Genomic DNA, 20,517 nt, shown 5'->3' on the forward strand with positions numbered 1-20,517 from the left:
TAGGGAAAAGGGTGCTGGGATCAGACCCCCAACCCCTCCCCGGCAGCTGTTGTGCCAGTCCAGGTGGAAGATGCTGAGGGTTTGCCCCAGGGTGGGAGCAGTGTAGAGGGCATGCTAGGCCCAGGAGCACCCGGGAAGGACTGAGGAGGAGGAAGACTGGAGAAGCATTGTCTCATCCCAAGCCTTTGCTTTTTTCTCCCTTCTCTGCCTCTTGCAGCTAAAGATGGAAAGAGCTGGGAGAGGAGCTGGAGGAGGAGGCAGGAATGCGGGAGGGGGCTCTGGGGTGAGCAGAAGCAGCCTTTACGCCCAGGCCCAGCAGTCCCCATGCCCACACTACTCCCCACCCGCCGGCACTCCCGCCTGCCAAGCTGGGGCCACTGTGGAGATCCAGGAGCTGGCCTCGAAGCGGGTGGACATCCAGAAGAAGAGGTTCTACCTCGATGTCAAGCAGAGTCCCCGTGGCAGGTTCCTGAAGATCGCAGAGGTCTGGATAGGGAGAGGTCGGCAGGACAACGTCCGCAAGAGCAAACTGACCCTCTCGCTTTCAGTGGCAGCGGAGCTCAAGGAGTGCCTGGGGGACTTCATCGAGCACTACGCCCACCTGGGCCTGAAAACTCGCCGGCTGGAGCACAGCCACGACCGAGACCATGATGCCCGCAGACGGCCGCAGTCCTCCGGCCCGTCCCCCCCAGCCTCGGTGGCCTCGGAGGAGCCCCCTCACAGTGTCCTCAAGACCGACTACATTGAAAGAGACAATCGAAAGTACTATCTGGACCTGAAGGAAAACCAGAGGGGCCGCTTCCTCAGGATTCGGCAGACCCTGACCCGCGGCCCTGGAGGGATGGGTTACTTTGGACACACTTTGGGCCAAGAACAAACAATCGTCCTTCCAGCCCAGGGAATGATCGAGTTCAGGGATGCCTTGGTCCAGCTCATCGAAGACTATGGGGACGGTGACCTAGAGGAACCGCAGAGGGGAGCAGAAGAAGAGCCCCTCGAACTCCCGGAGGGCACATCCTTCAGGGTGGACAACAAGAGGTTCTACTTCGATGTGGGCTCCAACCGCTACGGCGTTTTCCTGAAGGTAAGTGAGGTGAGACCCCCTTACCGTAACACCGTTACTGTCCCGTACAAAGCATGGACACGGTTTGGGGAGAACTTTATCAAGTATGAAGAGGAGATGAGGAGAATTTGCAGCAGCCATAAAGAACAGAGAACAGATGTCAGAAGGGATAGTGGCGAAGAGCGAGAAGGCCTTGACTAGAGGACCAGGGAGCTACCCATCTGTCCTCCATCTGTCTGACTGGAGAAGCCTTCCTGCCTTGCCCCTTCCATCTTCCGTCCCTCCACTGTCCTAGTTACACTACGTAGAAGCCTCCCAGGGAGGTCTTAAGGGAATTCCAGCCTTCCCAACGCTGCGTCCTTGGCAGTTGCAAGCACTCAAGACTCTTGACACAGGCAGGTCAGCGCAGTGGTGGCATTCTGACCTTTAGATTAGTGGCAAGGCTTACGTTGGTTGCACTATTACCCAGTCCCAAGAAGACACCTGAACCTGCTGTGGAAGGCTGGGCTTTCTGCCTGACAGGTTTCCCGAAAGAGTTTAGGAAAAAGCTGCTAGGATGAATTGTAGGGAATTTGCCACCACCACAAAACTGGACTCTGCATAGTCTGCATCGATGCTCACAAGCGAACGTAGATCTCACAATGTTTCATTGGCTCCCGAGTCTGAAATGTTCATACCACACAAGGAGAGAAATCTGGGGAACCGTCCAACTCTTTAGGAAGCTTGTTGGCGTACTATCGTTGGATGAGTTCAAGTGCCAGGGTGTTCTGTGATTGTGTCATTTTGGGTTCACCCTGCCCTTGACACGCACCACCACAAAGCCATGGGGGGAGGGGAAAGTGTGGGCCCAAGCTGGTGGAAACTGGATGCCCTTCTCTGGGGACTGCACACAATGAGAGGGATATTTTTGATGGTTTTTCAAATTTTGAAAACTATTTTTATATCCCTGTTGGGGGGAAGGGGAGAATCCACCTTGCGGTTTTGTGGTCGGAACATCAGTATGGAGCGTTTTCTGCTGATGGGGGGAAAGGAGGTGGGGTTAAGACTTTTCTTCCCAGATGTTAGCTAGCTGATGGTTTCAGGGTGGCCAGTGAAAGTATCGCTTTTAGGCTTCTCCTTGGAAAGAGCAGGTAAAGCTTGGGCAAACCACTTAGCAGATAGATGCAGAAATCCATCCGTGATTACGAGCTTCAGTTGCACCTTTGTGATTCAGCTGTTGAGGCTGTCTCAACACCTCCAGTAGAGATGTGTCACGTACAGGCTGGCTATGTCCACAAAAAGGATTTCCCCAGACTGTGTGCCACAGTGGGAGAATGTTATTTAAAGCTTGGTTGTAGGCACATTTCAAAGCAAAAAACAAGGTGCTTTTTGTAGCCCTTTAAAAGGTTTTCTTTACAGAAGATCTACCCTTTTATCTACTTTTAATATTAATTTCAAGAAAGCTCCAGAAATTTTTCATCACTTTGGTTTTTCCAGCAAGTGAGCACATGGTAATGTGCGCTTCCGCCAGCTTTCTTTTAATGGAATGAAATTTCATCTTTCCTACGGCATTTTTTTGTGAATGAAATGGTGGCCCTCCATCTTGGCTTTACTATGCTCCCACGCTGTCTGTCTAAAAGCCAAACCCTGATTTCAGTCCCCAGAACTGACTCTCCCTGATCTCCATGAGAGTTGGTTGCTGGGAATGAAAACAGGACATGGCCTTTAGTATGCATGGTTTTTAAAACTCTAAAATATTTTAACAAAAAAATTTTTGCACTAAAGTTGCCCCAGAATGCACCTCAGTAAGTGTGATCAGAAAGTATCACGGTTCTGATGGAAGCAGGAGAATCGAGAGGGCAGCAGCTCCTTTCCGTGACCTGACCAAGCTTTAGGGCGATGGAACTGGGGACAAATATGGTCTTTTGCAAAGGGACCTTCTCGAGTTCAGTGCATGGTCACTGGACCGCTGGGATCTCTTTGAAGGTAGCAGTAGCACCTCGAGCTCCTGATGCGCATGGTGGCTGTCAAGACACCACAAGGAGCGAGGCCATTTTCAAGAAGCCGCAAATGTGAGTAGAAAGATTCCATGGCTTTGCTTAAAGTCCAGTGCCATACCCTTGGAGCCCTGGCTACGCAAGGCCCCAGGCAGCTGGGATGACTGCCTTGTCAGATTCCAGCCCTCACCAGCGGGAGGCCCAGGCTGACCCAGCCTGGCGGGCGGTCCGACCTAACGTTGTCTCTCAGTGTTCCAGTTTAAAGCGTGTGGCATCGTTCGATAGTCAGGGCTTCCTTTCTTGGTTTTCATTAGTCTGAGACAGAGGAAGTATCTGTGTGCCAATGCAAATGCCTCTATTCAGTGTTCATGCTGGCATCATTTTGCACCAGGTTTTTCTTTAGGATAATTATATAATGGATTAGTTAAGCAAACAACATTCCAACATGGATACATCCTATACAGGGGAAAAAAGTCATCTGAAAGCTTTCAGTTGGACTGATGAGTTTCAACTGTCATGGTCTGGTTATAGCCAGCCTATTGAATAGTCTGTAAACTAAACAACATGTGTAGCTATTTAATCCCTTTATTTCTTTTTCCTGTTATTTGTATTTCTTTGGAAAATGAAGAGAAATGGTGTTTTTATAAGAAAGATACCCAGGAAGTCATTAGCCATAGGCTGATAAAATCCAACCCAGAATTCCAATGGCAAGGCACCTACCTACTGCCAGGTGTCTCCTAAAATGAGCTATTACATTGGCGTATGTAATACACATTTTATTTGTTGTCATCTACCCTTTTGACATGCAGTTGTACAAAAGGAGAAGCCCTGCCTTGAAGATGCTCGGTTCTAAAGGTGCCTGGGTTTCCAAGGGCTCATTTCTGTTTGGAACCTGCTGCATTTCCTCTTTTTCAAAACCTAAACCACTTGTTCTCTGTGCAGTCTGAAAGCGCTTGATATTTGCACATTGGAATCCTAGGACAAAAAGTCCAAATGTAAGAGCATGAGCTTATAGGGTTAGATTTGAAAATGGTTCCTCCCCACCTGCGCTGGCGGCAGCAACAGCAGCAGGAGTGTTGCCACGGGAAGGTGGGGGCCTCAACGTCAGCTGCGTTTGCAAAGCGTTTTCATTGTTTAAACCCCAGTAATGTCCATGTCCCTTAAACTTGAGTAAAACACAAGCATGTTTGCACTAAAGAATGTGGCCAAAAACGAGACCCAAGCTAGGACAGGCTGGACACAAGCAGGTGGAACCTCTTGAAATAATTGGTTCTTTGAGAGAATGTCTCCCTCAAGCCCCACTTCTGTTTTAGGCCTGTGCGGTCCGGGCAGAAACGTCTGCCCGTTCACTGGTTTAGCGATTTAATAACGATGATGCACTTTACCTTTTGTATATAACATGTACATTGCTGCTGCCTGATGGACGGAATGTGCTGCGGTAGAACTGTCTAGTCCGGTGTCTGTGTCGAGTGTTCTTTTGCATGTAGACGTTTTCTTAGTGCTATTGTAGTCACTTGAGCCCAGTGAACTGGTGTCCTAGAGAAGGGCAGAAAAAAAAAGAAAATTACAAACAAATCTCAAAGCTATTTAGAATGAATTTAAAGTAGGCCTAATACCTGTATTCACAAAGGCTCAGAGCCAATAAAAACCAGATTCTTACTTGATTTAGTATCCTAACCTTGCTCGTGAAGAATTCCCCCAAATGAATTTTGGTGGAATTCTCTAAGTCGTCCTGGCGTTGATGGTCATTCAGAGTCAGGTCGTCCTTCTTCCCCTTCTGGTGAAAAGGCAAAATCTCTGACATGTTCTTGTTGATTGTAACTGGAGGGGAGTGCTGCCAGAAAGGAATGCTGCACTGAATTAGGATTTTAAGGTTTGTCAGTGAAGCCAACGGACGGCAGATCAGGAAGCGCGAAAGCACGGCTGAGATGGCCGAAATCATTCCGGACCGTTTCCAAACTGGCCCAGGTTGGATCTTGTTTCAAATCTCAGTGCTGGGGAGTGGCCCCTTCTGATTTCTGTGTGAGATGTAGGGCTGAAGAAAGGGACGAGTGTCACTTCCGAGCTGTGGATGCTTCCAAGAAAGAAACGGTAGCTCTTCCTGGCTCTTGCTCAGAGGGGCACGACCTGCCTCGCTTTGTTATACGTGTGTGTATATAAGTACATGTTTATGAACAGGCATACTATTTTACACTATATTTCTATGGGTTTATATTGTAGTTTTGCAAATTTTTCAGTGAAACAATCAATTTAGCTGAGCTGCACAATTTAAAGATGAGGGAAAAACCTCTTAGAGATGCTTAGTTTTCAAAAACAGCTTTATATCACTAAAGGTCACGCATATATTATTTGCCATCTCTTTAAAATTCTTTCGTAGTTCATTTGTAATGTGGGGGGGGGGATAGGACTCCTTTTGGAATTTGGAAAAGGAACTTGGTGGTTTTCTAAAAACAGTTTTTAGTGAGTTTTTTTAAACTTAATCTCTACATATCTTTCATAGGAAATACAGTTTTAAACCCTTTTCCTACCTTTATAAATGAGGGTTTGCTGTAGCTCCCCATACTGTTCCAAGTCTGTCTTTATATGCCAAAAAAACTGTGAGTATTTGGCAGGATAAAATCATTTCCAGATCCAAAATAAACCAGAGAGTTTTTGACTGGGCTTCATATCTGTATAATTCAACACAACTCAGAAAATTCTGCTCTTCTTTTGTCACTGCCAGAACAAAATAATTGCACCCTTTTTCGAAGTGTATTTATTTGTTACTTGAATATGCAAAGGAGGAAACAAGGCCTGAAGGGACACAGAATGCAGCCCAGTGTCTGGATCTTAGAAAAATGTCAAGGAGAGGATGACAGGGCTTGGGAGGGAGGGAGGACTGTCATGCGTAGTGGGGGCGCTGGCTGGGTGCTTGTCTGGTCCTTCAGCACTAGAGCACGCCCCCTCGCCCCAACCTTATTATATTGGAGGGGGCTCGAATACGTGGCCCATCCCCAGCATCTGTCTTTGATCAGACTACAAAATACAGAATTCTACATTCTCCGTTGACGGGACCTTGTTGCCATCTAACTCGTTTTAGTCATGTCCGTTCTAGATGCACTGTCTTCAGTAACATTTCCAGTTTGTTTTTTTATCAATAGTATGGTTGAAATGTAGCTAAGATGTCGACCCTATTTAAACTGCACTTTTGCACATAAGTGGCATTGACTTTACAGATTCCCTAAGAAGTTTTCAGAAGAAAAACACAGATATAAAAGGACTCAGAAAAAGGATGTGTGTAAATAAATTCCAGGGACCTGTGTGTTCCTCCTTTGAAAAGTGCTTGAAGAGCCTGGTCAGTTCCGCTCCAACTCCCCGTTCACCATGCTTTATTGTCACCCCTGAACAGCATCACTCAGACAGTGGCCAAATCCTAGAGAACTTAGCCCAGGCCTCCTCCAGGTCTCTCTGTGTAATTAGTCCTGTCCTGAAGGCTTAACATCTTGGAAGAGGCTCGCCATTTTCATGATGGAAACTACTAAATCATCATTGTCTTTCATCTTTAGCAGAAGGCGCCACCATATTTAGCTGCAAACATCAACTGTTACTTTCTGTAAAAGCAAACTGAGATGACTGCTGGAAACTTTGGATTTATCAACATGAAGCCTCTTTGTTGTTCAGATATTTCAGTTGCGTACAACTCTCTATGACCCCATTTAGGATTTTCTTTTCCTTTTCCAGCTGATTTTACAGATGAGGAAATTGAGGCAGACAGGGTGAAATGACTTGCCCAGGGTCACACAGCTAGTAAGTGTCTGAGGCCAGATTTGAGCTTTTGAAGATGAGTCTTCCTGACTGATGAAGCCTTGAGACATCGCTGTTTTTTAATCATTTCTTTAATACCTAGCTTATTTGCGTGGTACTTTAAGGTGTACAAAGCACTTTGCTCACAAAAACTCCATGATACGTGTTGTGCTGGAAGTATTACTATCTCCACTTTACAGATGAGGAACCAGGCTATAGGAAGGTAAGGGACCAAGCAGCAGGTCACCAAGGAAGTGAGAATCAGAAACAGAACCTAAACCCAAATCCCCTCCTGGTTCCAAAATCAGCCTGTTCCCTGTAGACCGTGCTCACTTCCAGTGTTCAGCAGATACAAAGAGTTAACAGTCTCCACTTGGGCCTAGCAGATAATTAGCTGAATATCGACGAAGGGCCCAGAATTTGTTTTGTTTCCTTTTTTTTTTTTAATGGTTTTCTAATGTGTAGTCTTGGGCCTGCACAGATTCTGGTCGCCAGAAGGCAGTGCTCTAAGTTGGAAGGGAATGACATGTCTGAGATCATCCAACTCTCAACAGCCTCTTTTCAGCTTCCAAAGAGCACAGCCGCTTGTAACTGCAGATAGCAAGGGCAGAACTGAGGCTTGAGGAAGACATCTCAGCCACAGTGCCCATGGGGAGAGGATAGTGCCTGAATTGTAGAGAATGAAATGACATCGCAGTTTCACAAAAACCAGCTAAGTTCTTTGTAATTTAAAGGAAGGAAATAAGTGCGCTTTTTTAAGATGTTAAAATAACATGCTTCTGTAGTCAGGAGCAAGATTTCCCCTTTTGTGAAATGCATGCCTGGCAGAAGGCAAGGCAGCTGTGGGATAGTCATCAGTATGCTGGTTTTTGAGATTTAGGCCATGAATCAGATCCTGGCCCTCCCAACTTAGTATCTGTTTGACTGAACATCAGAAAATGGCCTTGTTGAAGACTGAGTTTCCTTATCCGTAAAACCTGAGAGTTGAACTAGGTGATATGAAGGTGTCTCCAAGCTCTGGAACCCATGAGTATAAAACAAAGTCTGTTCTGAGGACTTTGTGACTCAGTGGCCCCATGACTACTCTAAGGTCATCATTCTTGATGGAATCATAGGAAGTAGGATGGTCCCAAGTGACGTAAGCCATGTGTTTGGGGATAAGGTAGATGAGTCAAGATCTAAAGTGATTCCAATAGAAAAGACCATTGGACTGAATCTAGTAAAACACAATTTATCAGGGATGAATATCAAGTCTTCTACTTGGGTGCACAGACCAATTCCATATATGAAACTGGGGACATTGTTCTGAAAAGGTTCTGGAGGAACTGCCAGCTCAGAATCAGTCTGCGGTGGGCTGTGCCCAGGCAGACATAAGAGGTGTTGACAGGCCTTCTATCCTGTGCCCTGCTCAGGCCTCACCTGAACCACTTACTTCTGGGCACTGCAGAATTGGAAAGCTGAGGTGTGTCCAGAGGAGGGGAACTGGAATAGTAAGCAAGGGTCTGAGTCTGCATCAAGTGAAAATGAGCTGAAGAAACTGGATGTGTTTAGCACGGAAAGAGACAAGGCAAGGAGGACGTGAGCACTGTATTCAGGTATCTGTAGGGCTGTCATGTGTGCGAGGGCAGAGCAGAACGACGAGCAATGAGGGAAAGTCAAGGCTGAATATCAAGACAGACCTAACCCTGAGAGCTGTCCAGAATGGGGAGCAGCTACCTCCGGAGGCAGTGAGCTTCTCATCCTCATCCTCAGAGGTCTTTAAGCCACTTGTCAGTACATGACGGTGATTCCTTTTGTGTACAGGTTGGTCTTGATGGCCACCAGCGACCCTTCTCACTCTCCATTTCTGTATATGTACTTCTCCATTGTTGAAGGAATGTTTTTAAAAAAGAAAAATTCACTTTCAGGGGAAAAAATGTTGCTTCAATCTAGGCCGATGTCAACTTTCTGGGAGTGCTTTCTTTCTCATTCTGGAAGGGTCTCTAGCAGTGACATCTCTGGGAGATATTTTTCTCTTCTTTCTTGTGGATACTATTTCCTCAGAAAAAGTGGTTGCTGTTGGCTGAGGACGAGCGTTGGTCTCTGTGGGTGTCAGTCAGTGGTATCCACCACACCTGAGGGTTGGCTTCATTAGGAGTTTCTCTCGGGCAGTGTTTTGTTTCTTACTTCAGTGCTAGTCAAGCTTTGCTCCAGTTTTTCATATTTCTTTGGAAAGACACAGATGTGAAGATCATGCCATGGTATTTAGGATGAAAACTTATCAGAGGGATTGGCCGGAAGAAAGTGCATGACCTCTGTTGGGTGGGATAGTAGCATAAATTGGAAGCTTTTTCCTTGTTGCTTCTTGGTTGTGGCTGCCACTAACGATGGAGTTATTGAACAGCACTGAGAGGCAGAACGTGCAGGATTAGGGATGTGATTGTCTGGCTGCCCTCTGCCTAGGTCACACTCACACACATCTGGGGGCAGTAATTTGTACAGAGTATTCATGTGGAGAGGGTCCAGAGGAGGGCAGGCCACCTGGATAGTTGAGAGCTTTTGTATTTCATTGTATTTCTCCCCATCCTCTCCCTGCATCACACTGTTATTTGGAGGTGAGTCCCCCCGTTGAACTGATGACCTCCCTTCTCGGTTTCATCGTCCATTTGACTCCTTCCCTTTCCCCGTATTCTTAGAGACCAGGCCGACCATCTTTAGCACACGAAGCAGGCCTGGTTTGTAACATTGGCAGAAATTTCCCCTGGGCTATGGGATCTCTTCTTCATTCTGCTCTGGCTCATGGAAGCAACCGCAGTAAAAACATTGCTGCATCTTACAGAGGGCTGTCCGTCCATGTTGGAGAAACCCTCTCTGCCTGCCAGCCGTGACCATCTCAGTGATGTTCCCAGAGTGCCCAGAAAACTGTTTTCCTCCATTTGATCCCTTCCATTCTTTCCTTTTAAGACATTCAAATGAACGGCTTTAAAGCTGGTTGACAAGGCTTCACTTTCAAGCTCTTGGGAACGACTTCAGATGTGAAACGCTCAAGAAAAGTCCTTTTAATTTTGTCCCCACATTTCTACTCTGCCTCTTGTGAGCTCCTCTAGCTGCCCACCCCTTTCTTGGGTAAGGATTCTTCCCCTTGCCATCTATAGGGCATCCATAGCTGTAAAATGGTCTGTCTCTTCTCCTCCTGCATTTCTTTTACGACGTAACCTTTTATATTCAGATCCAAGTCTTCATCACAGAAAGCATTTTAATAGCTTTTCTGTTCAGAGAGTGGGAAGAGTTAGAATGAATGGGGCTCCAATGAGACAATAGATAGAAAGCGCTTTGCCACCCTGAGAGGACACCGTGTGGCCATAATCATTCTCACCGAGAACTCAGAAAATGAATCTTCATGTCATACTTTGATTCTTGACGTCTCAAGAGGTCACCACTCTAGAAGGGCCAGTCAGGGATTACAAAGCTGAGTCTGGCTCACTCCTAAGAGTTTTCTACAGAGGCATGGTGTGGATTCCATAGAAATTTTGCTGTCTTATGAAAAGTCTGTATTTGTTTTCTTAACATTTTTATTTCAGAAACATAGTGTCAGCATGTTCTTGGGATCTGACCGTTAAAAATTCTATTCCAGTATCTCAGTGCTCCTTGTTGACAGTCTCTAAGTATGTGTATGTATTGCTGGTGGGTCAGAGCCAACCAAATGAAGAAATCCATCCATCCATGAAAATGTGACATTGGAGTGTGTTTATGAACGCTCCCAGGCTGAGGATGACTGCTTAGTACTTACATCACCCTCCCTACTCCAAGGCACCAAGCGACAATGTTTTTGGGTTGCTCGGGGAGCAGCCATTCTCACACTAAAGAATCTTCCCATCACTGTTGCAGCCTGAGTGCGGGCATTTATAGGTGGTGTTAGCCTCTAATTCATTAGGACTTGCTTTGTTTAGCTATTGTGTGCAGAAACACATGCCCTGTTTCATGATGGGCATCCATTCGTTTAAAGGTTGGACTTTGCCATGGTAAAGTGAAACCCCACCTGGCCAACTGTTTGATTGATCAGCATCCAAAAAAGAAAGAGGCAAGATGGAAACCTTGTGCCTTCAAAGGATTCCAAGTGACACGACTCAGCCATCTTGTTGGGAGCAACAAAAGGGCCTTCCGCAGTCCAGCCGAGCCTTCGGAGGGCGTCCCAGAAGCCTTTCCAGTGCCGCAGTTCTGTGATGCTTGTAAGAGAACTTGTCTCCCTAGCAGGAAGCCTGGCCTGCTGGAGCGAGCCCTTGAGTTGGCCTCAGAGGCCCTGGCTTCCATTCCTGTCTGCAGGTTCCTCACTGCCCAGTGCCTACTGCCTCAGCCTCAGTTTCCTTTGTAGTACAGTTAGGGGGCAGGCCTCGATGGACCTTTGGGCCCCTTCCATGGGTGTATCACCTCAATGGGTGATTCTTTTCTCCTTTCTCTTTTTTTTCCAGTGATAGTCACATGACTACAAAGTAGAAACATCTAATTTAAGCAAAGAGATTCAGATGAAAACCCTGAAAGTCTTCTATTTGCAAGGACCTAAATGTTGGACCTTGTCGGATTGGGGAACCAAATGGTAAAATGAAGTAACTGCCCCAGTAGGACAGAACCCATGTGGGCCATTTCTGCAGACTTATGTAGGCCATGTGCCCCCAGAGGCTGGTAGAGCCTCTCTGTGCCAGAGCATGCACCAGGGGTGACCTGTGGGCCTGCCTGAACAAGCCTGCATTTGTCTGGGCCAACTTTACAGTGCTGCAGGCCCCTTCCCCATATTCTTTCTCCCCATAGCCTCCTCTCACATTATACAGAGCTCCTGTTAGCAGATCGTACCTTTTGCTCAGAGCCTGTGAAGAGTCGAAGCATATTACACCAGTTCAGCCAAGTCTTCTTCCATCTGGGACCGTGCTCTACCTCCCAGAGAAGCCCAGGGACCCGGAGGCCTAGGCTTGAGACTCCCACAGGCAGAAGGCTTGGCTACCTGAGGGTACCAAACACTTAGCAATAGTGTTGGGCCTCTGTGTTGTATACCTTTCTTTCTTCCTTGTTGCATTTGGCAGGGGCACTGTGCAGCTCTGGCTGACTGTTTAGAGTAAAGAGATCTGCCCAGCGCAGTGGTTCACACAAAATAGGTTATTAATAAATGCTTATTCATTTCTCCATATACCTGGTGTACACATTAGTACATACGCATAAAAACTTGGCAAGGCAAAGGATGCCACTCACCCAGAGTTAACACGTAATTCCAATTCTTTGTTCCAGCTTTTGTCCCTCATTCTAGGCACTTAGCATTCTGCCTGGCACATTAGATGCTTAGACCAGCTGTCTCCTGGACACTGGTTGTTCCCAACCAGCACCTCCAGAATACCATTCTCCTGTAGTCCCAAAATCTTGGAACAAATCTGAGAGTGTCTTCTCTTTTGGTGACTTCATGCCCAAACCTGTTGTTTTGATCAGTTTTTCTCAGTTCCCTTTTTCTTAGAATTTCATCTTTTTCAGCCCCATCCGTCATAGCTTCTCTCTCAGTTTATATTTCCTACCATCCAGTCTGAAAGAATCCAATCCATTCATGTTCTATAGATATATTCCTCCACCTAAATGTGAATTTATGACTACAAAGCAATTGCGCTTAATACAACTTTTCTGCAGCGGAAGGAGTTGTGATTCTGACACAGATGTCTCTAGGATTTACTAGTCCTAAACTAAAGAGTTTTGCTAAACTCTTCCACAGTTCCTTCTTGAATCAGACTGAACGTTAGAAGGCTCTGTGGAAAGTGTACTTTCAAGTTTATGAAAGGCTCATCAAGTCACAACAGAGAAATGCATTTCCCAAGTGTCATCAAACAAAATGCCCCCTAATCTAAGGCAAAATCTTCAGAACTATCCCCCTAGTGTTTCATGTTAGAAAAGACCTGGCCACCTTACTCAACCTCAACCCCAGATTCTCCACAGAAGCAGTAAAGTGGAGCCACCATTATTAAATACAGGCCCTGTGGCCCTGCCCTGTCTAAAGGCTGCCTATGGGACTCCAATGTGGTGAGGCATTAACCATCCTCCTTCCAGTGTTTCAAAGTATTAGTGATGATTCCTCTTTAGACTGAAAGCATTGAATAGAGAGGTCAGGGGTCATATTCCATGAATCTTTTTAGAAAAATATTAGTGAATTTCTTTAAAACAATCTCAGTAATGAGAGGCAGCAACGTGGTGTATCAGTCAGAGATGGTGAGACCCTGGACAGGTCACAAGTCACTCCTCAGTACCTGAGACAAGTTTCTCAGAGAGCTTGAGCTGTCCTCCAGAGGTGGAGATAATTCCTCACTAGGACCCCCTCAGATACGGGAAACTATAGGGCTGCTCCATGGGCTACAAATGCTTGAAAATTCTTTCTGGTTTTCAAAGATATCGCAAATCTTATTTTTCTTTTTTGAAGAGGTAGATAGATCTTCTGGTATTTTTCCTTTTGATGATCTTTCTTGATTTGCTTTTCAAATTTATTTTCCTTTGGTTGCAAAAGAAAAGTGTAAATTCAAAGCCCTTAGCTGGAAGAGACCTTTAGAAGTTGTCAAACCCCTTCACTTTACACATAGGGAAACTGAGGCCCAGAGTGATGACTTGACCGAAGGCATGTGGACAGTAAGCAACAGAGGCAGTATCAAGGTCAGGGCCTCTCCCTCCCAGTTTAGTCAGCTTCCCTAAGCTCACCACTCCCATCCTCAGGGCACCAGGCCTTCCCTGTCCCCATCCCCATCCCCACCCCCAGGTCACCCAGCCCTCCAGATTAAGCCATGATACCAATGGTCATACAGAAGTTAGGGGTTTTCTCGTGTTGGCAGATGCCTTTCTGCAGTACTTCAACACAGGTGCCCCTTTGTTATTAAGTAAGGAGTATGGCAAAAATTATCACAAAGGGAATCCTACCTCTTTATTTACTTTCATTATAAAAATCAGAACTATTCCCTTTAACAGAAATTCTCCCACTAAGGTAATATGTCTGGGAAAGCGTTGAGGTTGGTGGCCCATCCCAGAGCCTGTGGGTTGTTGAGCTTTGTAAGGCACTTGCTCTGCAGGGGAGGGCCTCCCTCCTGCCCCCAGATGTTTTCTGCCGGCTCCCACCACTGTCCCCACCCCAAGGCTTCCTCAGTGCTAATCATAGCAGAAACATCTGCCCCAGCACCCCTACCCATGCTTTGATGTAGATGTAAATGTGATTCCTCCCCAAAACTCTGCTGTGTTCTCTATTTCTACGTGGGACCTTTCTTGGCTAAAAGAGACAGCATGGGAGAGGGGGAGTAACTCCTGTTTGTGTGATGCTTGTGAAGTGTACCACCAACTCTTGAAGAGGTCAGAATAAGTAAGACCTTTATTCCCATTTTACGGGTGAAGAAACAGACTCATCAGGGTCAAGCGTTTTAGTCAACATCATGTTGATCGTTGAACAGAAATGTCCCACGTCACAAGGAAGCACGTAAAAGCCTGTCCTTGAGTGCTGGCTCACTGGTTGGGAAGGAGTTGTAGAGCATGAGAACTCCCCAAAGAGTGATGGATGTGTGGATCTCTCCCGCCTTCCCACCTTCGTTTCTTTGTGAGGTCCCTTCCCCTTGCTGCCACAGCTTCCCAAGTCATCTCCAGGAAGTTGTGTTTGACCCTGCCTTTGTTCAAGAAACTACACCATCCTAAGATCCCTCAAAAGAGGGCTTCTCTTTATCAGCTACAGTGTAGTCATGTCTGTCAGTAAAATAGAACTTTTAACCCAAAAAGCCCTGTCTTTCCTCTGGCTTTTGAAGGGATATAGAGATAAGAGATCAGTGACCAGGTAAGGGCTAGATTTAAAACTATAGTCGTATACATAGCATGCTTTCTAAGTCCCAGTTAAAGTAGTTGGTTCAGAAATCATAGTTTTCTGTGGCATTCCATTTTGAAAGTAATGCTTTTAAAAAAAAATCAAATCAAGTGAGATAACATGGAAAACTTCAAGTCTGTGTTGAAGCTAGCTCTTATTTCCAATTCCAAATTAGTGTTCTCCCTGCTATAGTGTACATGCTTAATCAGTGTTTGATGCTAGATGAGGCCTGTGGGGAGTGTGGAAGCACTATTCTACTCCGTTAGAATTAGTTTGGAACTTTTTTATTTGAAAAAAATCCACCAGTTAAAGATGAGAGCAGAGGGCTTGGCTGGACAGTCGTTTGAGGAGAGAGGCCAGGAGAGTTAAGTAGAGTCCACATGTAGCCGATGGCCATACAGACCCATGGGAGGATATGATCAGAGTATCCAGAAGAAGGGAGGTAGCAGTTTCAATGTGCGCCAGATGTACCCCCCTGGAGAACTGGGGGGATCTTAGGAAGGATGTCTAGAAGCAGATGGCCAGGGTGGTGCAGGACCTGGACACCAAGTCACACGAAGGTCACTAGGAGGAAATGAGAACTTTGGATGCACCAAAGCAGAGGCCTAAGGGGGTCGTGTAGGCTGACTGTCATGTGTGTGAGAGAGAGATCACATCTCCTCTTCTTGGCCCTGGGAAGGAACAGGGGGCTCCACTGAGGCTGGACCAGAAAACCACTTGTTTCCAATTTTATCACTAAGATTCTTTCCTGGACTGTGCACGATGTTCTCTCTTTCTCCGCTCCTGTGGGATCATATGTGTAAACAGTCACATTTTTCATGGTCCAAAAGATGTGCAGATGATGGTGATCCCTTTTGCTAAAGATGACATTTAGCGTACAGTCTTTAAATCTTGTTTTCACTGCCAAGCGCACCTATAATAATGTCAGGCCAGCCGCCACCCAGTCCAGAGCTGAGCTTGCAAAGCCATGGGACCTGTAGAAACCCTACCAGTGAAATAGCCACGATGTGTGCCATCAGGCAGGAAAGAAGGCTTTTGTTTGAAATTCCTGTCAATAAAGAACAAGATGAACGATGGACCTCCCTTAATGCTGGATGAGACACGTTTTCCTTAGTGCAGATGCAGAGAAACGTGGCAGTGCTACTTTCAAACCTTAATTACAAATACAGTTAAGTAATTGAATGCACAAAGGGTTACGTTGCTTTCAATAAGTTGGCCACAGCTGGTATGGCATACATAGTGTAGAGAGTACAGCCTCAGGGGCAGGAAGATGCGGGTTCTAGCTGGCCATGACATTTACCAGCACTGTGACCCTAGGCAAGTGATTTACTTGTTTCAGTTCTAGGCAATTCTTTTGTTTTGTTTTTTCTCTATTACACATAAACAAAATTTTTTAACTATTTTTTGAAGTTTGAGTTCCAAATTCTTCCTCTCCCTCCCTCCCCTCCCCCATCCTCAAGAAGGTAAACAGTTTGATATAGATCATCCAAGTGCACTCATGCAGAACGTTTCCACCTTAGCCATGTGGATGGCTCCCTTAGAATGGTTTCTTAACTGTTTGGGGCCGAAGCCCTCTAGCAAGGCCTCTCAAGGCAACAGGATACATTCATGAAGTCACTCCCATGTGCCTGTACTAAGCACTGTACTGGGGGCTCTGTGAAACCTCTGAACCTCCCCCTCAAAGCAAGAATTGTAAGTGCAGAAAGTTCATTGGCTGACAAAGGAAACCAATGCTATTGAAATACAGTCTTGATCAAAAGATTTAAAGAACCTAGTTCTCAGATACCGGTTAAGTCCCTCTGCAACCAAGCAGCAGAAAAGGTAGCAGCCTGCATTGGTGAAGGGAGAGTCCACACTGGGAATTCCTATGCCAAGGAAGTCTCCAGTGCAAGTCTAGAGTTCTAAATCAATGACACATACACCTGAACGTGGAATTTAAAATAACACTCTACATACACTTTTCATTGTTTTTCAGAGCTTTTTCACCTATTTTATTTCTGTGGTATAGCAAGCGGCTTTGGAATCCGAGGACTTGAGTTCAAATCCTGGCTCCAAAACCTTTCTGGTAAGCGAAGCCGAGGGCAAACCTCAGGATCATTGAGAAAGGTAAAGAAACGTCCCTTTGTAAGCTAACAAAAGCCATTGTCTTCTCCATAAAGCACTAACAGTGTCTGAGGGAACTGGGTGGAGTTCGTATTAGTGCTTCTCTCTCCTGTACTTTAGTCCTGGAAGCTGATTGGAGGTTCTAAACTCTCTCTAACTTGTCTTCTTTCCATCTGTCAGGAAGCTGTCTGGTCAGCCTGGAAGTTCCCTGCTCTCTACCTAGGACACCATCCTAAGTTCACACTTAGGGCCAGTACTGCCAGGTAGCCAGCTGGGAGCTCAGGCTGGCCCAGGCTGTTTGGGCCTAGACAGGAGGCTACACTGGTTCACTCTCCCCACGTCTGCCTTTCTGCCCACCCATAGCTTCCAACCCTTGAGTGCCCCCACGCTGGGAATTAGATCCCTGCATAACCCATTATGCCTCCAGAATCTCCCGATCTGACTTCTGATCTTTCCTTAGACAGGTCTTGGGCTCAGCCCCATGACTTCCTTGACCCTTATTAGAACTGCACATCTTGGGCTAGACCACCAGCTTCTTCCGTTGTCCCAACCAGGCTCCCAGGCATCCATGTCCCCATCCCTTGTCCTTCCCTGTGGTTCCCAGCCTATTGGTGCCCTCACTAATCCTGGCCTGCCACTTTACTCCTCCCTAGGCCTCATCTAGGAGCATCATGGAGCTGGCCTCCAGGTAAGACCAAATTCATTTCAAGGCGTTTTATAAAGCATTTTATGAAGCACATCCTTTTTATATGAACACTGTACAACACAAAGGTACGTGATTTGCCCGTCCCTGCCCTGGGGAAATTTAGACTCATGAACCTTCTGACTTCTCCCCATTCCTAATTCATTAGGGATAGATTAGGTCAAATGAGTGTTATGTTTAAAAAAAGAGATAAGAACAAAAATGTCATTTTAAATGGACGAGTCATGCATATACTGATGATATATGAAACAATGTGATCATTAAAATGTCATTTAAAAATTAAGAGGTCTTATTTCCTGTAAAGGACAAGAAGGAATCTTAGGTCTTTTCTAACTCTCAGCTCATGAACTCATGATATCCCTTACTCCGGCCCCTCCCCCTTTTGCTGATAAGGAAACAAAGGAAGGTTAAGTGACTGGTTGTTTGCTCACTAGCAGGAGAAAAGCCTGGAATTGGCCTCCCTCAAGGCAGGACCAGTTTTCAAAGGTATTTGGGGCTTTAGGCTCATGTCCACAGCCACCAAGACTGAGCCATATCAGAAAGGCTATTCGTCTCCAAGGTGGTATCGTCAGTGGAGCAAAGTCAGGCATGCACCGTCCTTGGGCCTTGCATCGTCCAAGGATGCACGATTAGAACCTAAGTAGGATATGACTTTGTGTTGAGTGCTAAGGAAACAGAGATAGCCACGAAACAGCTCCTGACTTCGGGAGCTCCACCCTGTGAGAGAGACAGCACATACACATGCAAGTATATAGAGAGAAAGAGGAAAGGCACCAAAGACCCTTGCAAACCTGGGAATGGTTTTGCTCTGTCTACAGTGTTCTAGCCACACTCCACACCAGTATCATTTATAGTTACCTTTTTTCCAACATTAAGAAAATGGTGGGTGTACTTAAAAATGTCTAATAGAATCCTGGAAAGAAGCCTGTTTATTAGTATTCGATGAGGGTGGGGTGTGTGCTCTCTACTGGTGTTCAGCATCGTCATCAAGGACTTCCAACACAGTGAAGATGAAAGAGCCACTTCTAATTCATTGTGACATCCTCTCTTCCCAAGACCAGAAACCCAACAGAGCCTCCCAAGTGAGGTGTGTACTCACTCATGAGAGTCTGAGCGAAATACACACATCAGAAAACGCAATGAAATGCTATGGAATGGATGGCAGAGACACTGCAAATGGACAATGAGAAGACCCAGGGTTAAAGAGCAAGAGAAAAGCAGAAAGGATCACCTTTGGTGGATTACTTCATTCTTTTAAAGACCCCACGATTTCCCCAAACAAAAGCTCATCTTTTAAACATCAGTGTTTTTCCAGTGACATTGGATAAGGCATGGAAAATCCTTCCCTTTCCAAAAAAATGAAATTGAAGTTCTTTCAGAGGGCTGTGGAGAGGCACATGGGCTGTGTCTCCAAGCTGCAACACATTATAGACCAGGTGTTGTACAAAACAAGTGACATAGAGACTGTCATCAGAGAGATGAGTCATCAGAGAAAAGGATGGATGTGTCACATTCAGAGCCAGGGGCAACTATAGACATCCACATGGCCTCTGGGTCTCCATGCAACATCATGAAAACCCAGGGAATGATCCCAGCATGTTATGTGGAGCCCTGCGGCAGATTCATGGCGGGGAGTGGACAACGGTTACCCAGGACGGCTGGAGGGAGCACCCACATGGAGACGATCACAAATCTGTTGTAGGGGCTGATCTATGTGGAAGGTTTTTAAGTCTGCCTTTGACAGGTTTTTGCTCTCCATAATCTTTATTTGTGTGTGCCATTTCAGCTGGTTCGCTTTCACTAATGCCAACAGCCCCAGAGACACCCAGCCATTGCATACTCCTCAGACGTTAACAGCAAGCTGCGTATGTTTGTCTGCAGTCTCATTGTGCCTCCTTGCACACGTACATCTTCAACCGAAAGCAGAAGGTTGGATAGACTGGTTAGGAAAGGTTGACTGTAGCCTTTCTCATCCACTGCCTTTCCTGTCTCAAGCAGGATCTCCAGAGTGACCAAGAGCCATAGAGGTCCCATCCATTGGAGCAAGCTCTGGCATACTTCTGTGGCCAGGAAGGAGGCAGAGCCCAAAATCCTGGTAAGGTCCTGCTTGGAGAGCACAGACTGGAGGACTGGCTTAGAACTATTCTGGTTTCTGGGGGTTTTCAGAGGTACATCACTTCCCATCACTGTTGGGGTTTTTTAATTATTTAATATTTTATTTTTCCCAATTACATGTAAAAACTATTTTTAATATTCTTTTTCTAAATCGTGAATTCCAAATTGTCTCCCTCCGCGCTAATTGAGAAGGCAGGCAAATTACTATGGGTTATACATGGCCTATCGTGCAGAACATCTTTCCATCTTAGTCATGTTACCAGTACTGTTGTTTTAAAGGTCACTGGACAGTCTTTATGGGGTTGGACCAACCAGACCAGCAGCTAAAGATATACTGCATGACCTGTGCTGCTGGTCTCCAGTTTGCTAGTGCACAACTTGGAATGACTGGGCAACCCGTAGTGGCTGTATCTAAAGTAATATGTGATGATATATGAGTTTGAGAGCCAAAAAGTGGGTGAGTGGTGGTATTATACGTGTATGTGTGTTGTACACATACACGTATAATACATTCATGAAGCATCTGCTATGTGCCAAGCACTGTGCTAGTCACTAGAAGCTCCAGGAAACAGCCCATGAAATAAAAGATGCCCCATGTCAGTTGTGTGAAGGTTGTGCCAGAGCTTCCAGTAGTGCCCATTTCCTGACCCCACTGTGCTCCAAAGGGCTTGGGAATCAGTGTTCTGCTGGTCACTTGACGGAGCGCTCTCTGCAGCTTGGGGCACGTTCGTGGTGACCCTCTGTCCATTGTTTCTGGCAGTAGTCTAGGCTTAAACTTGACTTGAGCACAACCTTAATCTCTGTGGGTAGACTTCAAGGGGTTGGTGAACTCGAGTGGGGAAAAGATACGCTTTAATTGTAATTAATAAACATATATTTTAGTTTATTAATTTAAAAACATGATTCTGAGGTCTGTGGGTTTCATCAGACTGACTCCCAG

The 20,517-nt window shown here is 45.9% G+C and overlaps 1 protein-coding gene across 5 annotated transcripts in view; it reads left to right on the forward strand.

The window, feature by feature from the left end:
• PURG (purine rich element binding protein G) overlaps window positions 1-20,517 on the forward strand; it is a 29,739-nt gene that overhangs the window by 1,368 nt on the left and 7,854 nt on the right. The window contains exons 2-4 of one of the 5 annotated variants that reach the window (XR_011970784.1): window positions 218-1,084; window positions 16,632-16,721; window positions 17,413-20,480. Coding sequence is in view for 2 of the 5 variants with exons in the window: in XM_072625481.1 (XP_072481582.1) it covers window positions 224-1,264 (1,041 nt within the window). In the remaining 3 variants the exon portion in view is untranslated. Of the gene's footprint in view, window positions 1-217; window positions 20,481-20,517 lie in introns of those variants that run through there. The other 4 variants (XR_011970783.1, XM_072625482.1, XR_011970782.1 and 1 more) reach the window with 4 other exon arrangements.

Source organism: Notamacropus eugenii, chromosome 7 (genome assembly GCF_028372415.1).
Source record: "Notamacropus eugenii isolate mMacEug1 chromosome 7, mMacEug1.pri_v2, whole genome shotgun sequence".
NCBI classification, from domain to species: Eukaryota; Metazoa; Chordata; class Mammalia; order Diprotodontia; family Macropodidae; genus Notamacropus; species Notamacropus eugenii.